Genomic DNA, 6,813 nt, shown 5'->3' with positions numbered 1-6,813 from the left:
GGAAGGAATTTTTCTTCTTGTCACTAGGTAACGTGACTGTGAGAATAGGGCCCCAGTATTATTGGTTAAAAAAATTATGCAAACTATTTACGCTGCATGAAGAAAAACGGTTAACTTTCACCTTTTTTCACAAAAAGACTACGCGTTCCAAAACCAAAACAAAATGTGGTTTAGCTGCGTAAATTTTATCCCGAACAGGTACCTATACAATTATCAACGATGTTGTACGGCAAAAGATAAGGTAGTTGATAAGGTAAATCATTTGGTCACCACGACGATATGGTATTAACCTAGACAATAAAAGATGCAAAGGTTCTTCTTAAAAAGATATGATTTACGTGTGATTCGCAGTTTAATTTGAAATGGAACTGATTATTGCTGTACTATCACTGATTTGAACTATATTGTTTCTTCGAGGCTGAATGTTTGATATAATAATAGTAAAAACGAACGATCCCATTTGATTGCAAATAATCAATCCTCGAAAATATTAACCAACTCCGCAGTCCTCCGTTCTGCATGCTAGGTTTTATCAGATCATTCATTATTCTAACGAATTGGACAGCATTGAAACACAGCAGCTAATGGCTCGATTAAGTACTATTTGTTTGAACACGGTAGCTTTCAACGGTTGGTCAAAAACTGCTCATCTGCCAAAAACTCATCCTACCTTCTTTTTGGCTAAAAAAAAATCAATTACAGACTATGTTTAAATTATTATATTTTGACTCATCAACAACTAAATTAACGTATCCTCCGATCGAATATACTCCCCGATATCCGCCTGATGGAAGCAAACCGTCACCAGCGGATCGGCCAGTTTACAGTCTGCCGTCGATTTCGCTGCTACACCGAAACCCAGGGGCATATCGCTCATGGACATAACAATCACCCCCTGGTACATTGGCGTGTTTTCCGTTATTCTACCCAGACCGGTTTTCGTAACGTGGTTCCCGTACAGGAACTGTTGCTCCGCCGATGGCTTGACCCAAATTTTGTACTGTGCGTACGGTGCCAGGTAGCTCAGTGCGGTTATGTGCAGAATAAATTTGTTGCCCTTTGTGAACTTTCCGAAGCATGTGCCAACCGAAACGAGCTCGTTCTGCTTTAGACCTTCGGCTAGTTTGAGGATTTTCTCCGACATGTAGTAGACGCGTGAGTTCATCTCGCGGAAGCAGTAGGTGCCGTCAGCGCGATCAATCAACAGTTTTACATTGGAGCCAATGCTGGAAGAGGAAACCCACGATTACAATATAGCTGTAGTCCGTAATATTTAATAATATTTCTTCCTTGACCTCATGTAAAGTATAACCGGCCCTCGTATAATTAATAAATTACAATTACAATATTAGATTTGATTGAAACCGATTTATACTCACTATTTAGACAGCTTTTCGAAAAGAATTTTTGTTTTCTCCTCTGATAATCGCTTCATTGTTTCACCATATATAGTACATTAAGGTTTAAAAAATAGGAATCGATAGACGAAAATCACGTTCTTTCCAGGCAGTTTACTCTTATTGGCGCTGCTGTATACATAACTTCGCAATGCACGTTGCTTTTTGTTTTCTTGCCCGGTGTTTACGAAAAGCTGCCTGCGTATGTGACAATTATACACACCAACACTGTCAAAAGTGAAATGCGCAGGGCTAGAGCAGGTTCGCATCAAGTTAGGCACCAAAATCCAGGCACCAAATTTTTTTTTTGGCATTCCCTTTACCACCGGTGGAGCCACCTATGGAAAAGTAGTGAAAGCTTCAGGCACCAAATTTTGGTGTCAAGTTAGGCACCCAAATTCAGGCACCAAATATTTTTTGCTGTTTGTCCTTAGATTTAGATTGTAATTATTTACAATATATGCTGTAAAAAATCGAATATGTACTATATGGACCTCAAAATTCAACAGATAGGAAAGGGGGTAAGGGTGTGTGGAATGCGATAAAAATAAACGAAAAAATGCCTAATGCCGGTCTTTATACAATTTTTTACAATATATGCTGTAAACAATCAAATCCCGTTTATCTCGCCCTCAAAATTGAGCAGACGATAGATAAGCATGTGTAGAATGCGATAAAAATAATCATGAATATGCCTCTTGGTATGTCCCCATACAACTTTTGAGGATTTTTCTTTTGCTTACATATTTTGTGGTTGTTTGTAAAATATGCTGTTTACATATTTCGTTTTGCTTTTTTCATTTCGATTATAGATGTTTTAATATTAAGATCATTCGCCTCTTATGGTTGAAAAAAATCTCTTATGAATTTTTTTTAACCCTATGCGCGGGGTCGGGACTCGAACCCACGTATGCTGCGTATAAGGTAATCGATTTACCAACTAAAGACATATTTTGTAGTTGTTTACAAAATATGCTGTAAAAAATCAAATCCCGTTTATCTCGCCCTCAAAATTCAGCAGATGATAGATAAGGGTGTGTAGAATGCGATAAAAATAATCGTGAATATGCCTCTTGGTATGTCCCCATACAACTTTTGAGGATTTTTCTTTTGCTTACATATTTTGTGGTCGTTTACAAAATATGCTGTAAAAAATCAAATCCCGTTTATCTCGCCCTCAAAATTCAGCAGATGATAGATAAGGGTGTGTAGAATGCGATAAAAATAATCGTGAATATGCCTCTTGGTATGTCCCCATACAACTTTTGAGGATTTTTCTTTTGCTTACATATTTTGTGGTTGTTTGTAAAATATGCTGTTTACATATTTCGTTTTGCTTTTTTTATTTCGATTATAGAGGTTTTAATATTAAGATCATTCGCCTCTTATGGTTGAAAAAAATCTCTTATGATTTTTTTTAACCCTATGCGCGGGGTTGGGACTCGAACCCAGGTACGCTGCGTATAAGGTAATCGATTTACCAACTAAAGACATATTTTGTGGTTGTTTACAAAATATGCTGTAAAAAATCAAATCCCGTTTATCTCGCCCTCAAAATTCAGCAGATGATAGATAAGGGTGTGTAGAATGCGATAAAAATAATCGTGAATATGCCTCTTGGTATGTCCCCATACAACTTTTGAGGATTTTTCTTTTGCTTGCATATTTTGTGGTCGTTTACAAAATATGCTGTAAAAAATCAAATCCCGTTTATCTCGTCCTCAAAATTCAGCAGATGATAGATAAGGGTGTGTAGAATGCGATAAAAATAATCGTGAATATGCCTCTTGGTATGTCCCCATACAACTTTTGAGGATTTTTCTTTTGCTTACATATTTTGTGGTCGTTTACAAAATATGCTGTAAAAAATCAAATCCCGTTTATCTCGCCCTCAAAATTCAGCAGATGATAGATAAGGGTGTGTAGAATGCGATAAAAATAATCGTGAATATGCCTCTTGGTATGTCCCCATACAACTTTTGAGGATTTTTCTTTTGCTTGCATATTTTGTGGTAGTTTACAAAATATGCTGTAAAAAATCAAATCCCGTTTATCTCGCCCTCAAAATTCAGCAGATGATAGATAAGGGTGTGTAGAATGCGATAAAAATAATCGTGAATATGCCTCTTGGTATGTCCCCATACAACTTTTGAGGATTTTTCTTTTGCTTACAATTTTGTGGTCGTTTACAAAATATGCTGTAAAAAATCAAATCCCGTTTATCTCGCCCTCAAAATTCAGCAGTTGATAGATAAGGATGTGTAGAATGCGATAAAAATAATCATGAATATGCCTCTTGGTATGTCCACATACAACTTTTGAGGATTTTTCTTTTGCTTACATATTTTGTGGTCGTTTACAAAATATGCTGTAAAAAATCAAATCCCGTTTATCTCGCCCTCAAAATTCAGCAGATGATAGATAAGGGTGTGTAGAATGCGATAAAAATAATCGTGAATATGCCTCTTGGTATGACCCCATACAACTTTTGAGGATTTTTCTTTTGCTTACATATTTTGTGGTTGTTTGCGAAATATGCTGTAAAAAATCAAATCCCGTTTATCTCGCCCTCAAAATTCAAGAGATGATAGATAAGGATGTGTAGAATGCGATAAAAATAATCATGAATATGCCTCTTGGTATGTCCCCATACAACTTTTGAGGATTTTTCTTTTGCTTACATATTTTGTGGTTGTTTGCGAAATATGCTGTAAAAAATCAAATCCCGTTTATCTCGCCCTCAAAATTCAGCAGATGATAGATAAGGGTGTGTAGAATGCGATAAAAATAATCGTGAATATGCCTCTTGGTATGTCCCCATACAACTTTTGAGGATTTTTCTTTTGCTTACATATTTTGTGGTTGTTTGTAAAATATGCTGTTTACATATTTCGTTTTGCTTTTAATGTAGAATACATTTAAGGTTTCAATATAGGGGTCCCGTTTCAAAATATCGGCCGCGGCGCCGCGTCAGATTTTGAACGTTAATAACTTTTATCATACTTATCAGAATGATTTGATTTTTAGGCCAATTTGTTGCAAATATGTTCCTCTATGCTGTATTAAAATTTGAAGTATGTATAACATGTACTAATAACAAAAAAAATGTGTTTTGAAAAATCTTTCGAAAACGACTCGGAAAAGTGAAAATTTTCAGCCCATCCCGCACAGAGCCGTCGTTATGGTAGACCAACCGAACAATAAAATAATGAAAAGTTTATATATAGGTCCATTACATGTTTGTTCGTATGGTTATTCGCATTGGGTTGCTTGACGAGAGCACTTGGTGGGGGAAAGACGGCATATTCCTTTGGTTAGGCCATTAGAAGCCGGACGGAAAGGAAAGGCTCATGCACGGCACGAGAACGAGGGAGAAAGCGATAGTAGTGCATATTAGCGCGATTATATAAATATCTGTCGGTCGGTTTTTCTCATCATTCGTATTCGTTCAAGCACTAGCAAGCAGCCAGTCCACCGAAGAAAAGCAGTCGGCGATGACGACGGCGGAAAAAGTGCCCCAGCTACTGGTGACTCATCGCAACCCGATCAGGAACTGTCGCCCTGCAAGAATTTCGCCCCAACAAAAGGGCAACAGAGTAGGCTATCGTTCCAGCGTCTGGGTCGTGAGATTGTGCAGGACTGCAAAGTCGAGCTACGCTTACAAAGCTCAGTCGTAATGATGCCCCGAGAAGCCAACGATGCCTACTTGGTCGGTTTGTTCGAGAATGCAAAATAGTGCTTTCTAGCTCACCGTGTCCGCGGGGAGTGCGTCTGAATTATGCTCCCGCAATAAAACAATAAACGGTTCTTTACAGGACCAATTAATTGTGTTCTAATAAGAGTTAAACTGAAATTTACATTTTATGGTGTATAACAAATAATTTTCAGAAAGCAATATAAGAAATACGATGTGTGGAAAGAAAGAGAATTTAAATTATCTTCTCTCGCTCGTTTCCGTGCACTGCTTTTCCATTCCTTTCTGCTGCTACTACCATCATAACTAAAACGAATGTGCGTGTTCCCCCACCATCTCATGACCAGTGTTGCCACAATTGCATGTCGCTATTACAATTTGAATTATTTTATTGATCCTCTCTAGTATTGATAAAATATAGAACGTGCAAAGTACACTAGTCGCATGCTTTTATTCGAACTTTTTGGCAGCCTCCGTTGATTAACTGCATAAATCGATTTGTTTGTGCAGCTCCTTGCTAGTAGCAAACTAAATAGCCTTTATCAGCGCTAACAAATAACACGAAAGAATTTAAATTTGTGAAAATCTTTTCCTTCCTTCTTTTCAAATCTGCAACATTCTTTGAAAATATTGTTTGAATGTTGTTATTGAAAAACTGAACATGCAAGTTTGCTAGCACTGGCCACTAGATTGAAGGCGATGGAAAGACAGAATATTCGTTTTGGTTATGCTAGTATTGGTAGCCGAACGGAAAGGAAAGGCACAGGAATGGCACGAAAACGAGCGGGAGAGCGATAGTAGTGCTTTCTCGTGTTTTCATATATGAATATTGGTCGGTCGGTTTTTCTCATCATTCGTATTCGTTCAAGCACTAGCAAGCAGCCAGTCCACCGGAGGAAAGCAGTTGGCGATGATGACGGTCCGCAAAAGTGCCCCAGCTACTGGTGGCCCATCGCAACCAACTACCGATCAGGAACTGTCGCCATGCTAGTATTTCGCCCCAACTAAAGGGCAACGGAGCAACTAATCCGCTGGCTAACATTCCAGCGTCTGGTTCGTAAGGTTGTGTATTACTTCAAAGTCGAGCTACGCTTACAAAACTCAGCCGTAATGAAGCCACTGATGCCTACTTGGTCGGTTTGTGGGAGTGGGCGTAAATTACAATAAAAGCAACGGTTCTTTTCAGGACCAATCAATTGTGTTCTAGTGAGAGTTAAACTGAAACTTTTATTTTAAGGTGTGTAGCAAATTTTCAACAAGCAACATAATACGTTGGGTGGAAAGAAGTAGCTTGCACACGGAACAAAAATTTAAATTATCCTCTCGCTCGTTTCGTGCACTGCTTTTCCATTCCTTTCTACTGTTATTATCAGTATTACCAAAACGAATGTGTTGTTGCATGTGTTTAAGAGAAACGTTGAAGTCGCATGCTTCTATTCAAGCTTTTTGGCAGCCCCCGTGAACTAACTGCATTAAATGATTTTTTGTGCAGCTCCGTGCTAGTAGCAAACAAAATGGCCCTACCAGTGTCTGATTCGTGAGATTGTGCAGGACTTCAAAGTCGAGCTAAGCTTATAAAGTTCAGCCGTAATGGTACCCGAAGAAGCCAGTCTTGTCGTTTTGTTCGAGGCTACAAAACAGTTCGCCAGGCACGTAACTATCATGCCAAAAATATCCAACGATCCAGCGCATCACCATCAACACCAACGCCGATACCAAAGG

The 6,813-nt window shown here is 38.4% G+C and overlaps 1 protein-coding gene across 1 annotated transcript; it reads right to left on the bottom strand.

Moving 5' to 3' along the window:
* Window positions 1–704: 704 nt before the first annotated feature.
* Window positions 705–1,607, bottom strand: LOC131676265 (60S ribosome subunit biogenesis protein NIP7 homolog). Its single transcript, XM_058955387.1, has 2 exons — window positions 1,380–1,607; window positions 705–1,226 (listed from the first exon to the last, which is right to left on the bottom strand). Exons 1-2 carry the CDS (start codon window positions 1,433–1,435, stop codon window positions 740–742), a joined length of 543 nt encoding a protein of 180 aa, XP_058811370.1. The 5' UTR covers window positions 1,436–1,607; the 3' UTR covers window positions 705–739.
* Window positions 1,608–6,813: the final 5,206 nt, after the last annotated feature.

This window comes from Topomyia yanbarensis, chromosome 1, assembly GCF_030247195.1.
Source record: "Topomyia yanbarensis strain Yona2022 chromosome 1, ASM3024719v1, whole genome shotgun sequence".
Classification (NCBI taxonomy): domain Eukaryota; kingdom Metazoa; phylum Arthropoda; class Insecta; order Diptera; family Culicidae; genus Topomyia; species Topomyia yanbarensis.
This window is presented reverse-complemented; position numbering and strand designations above follow the sequence as displayed.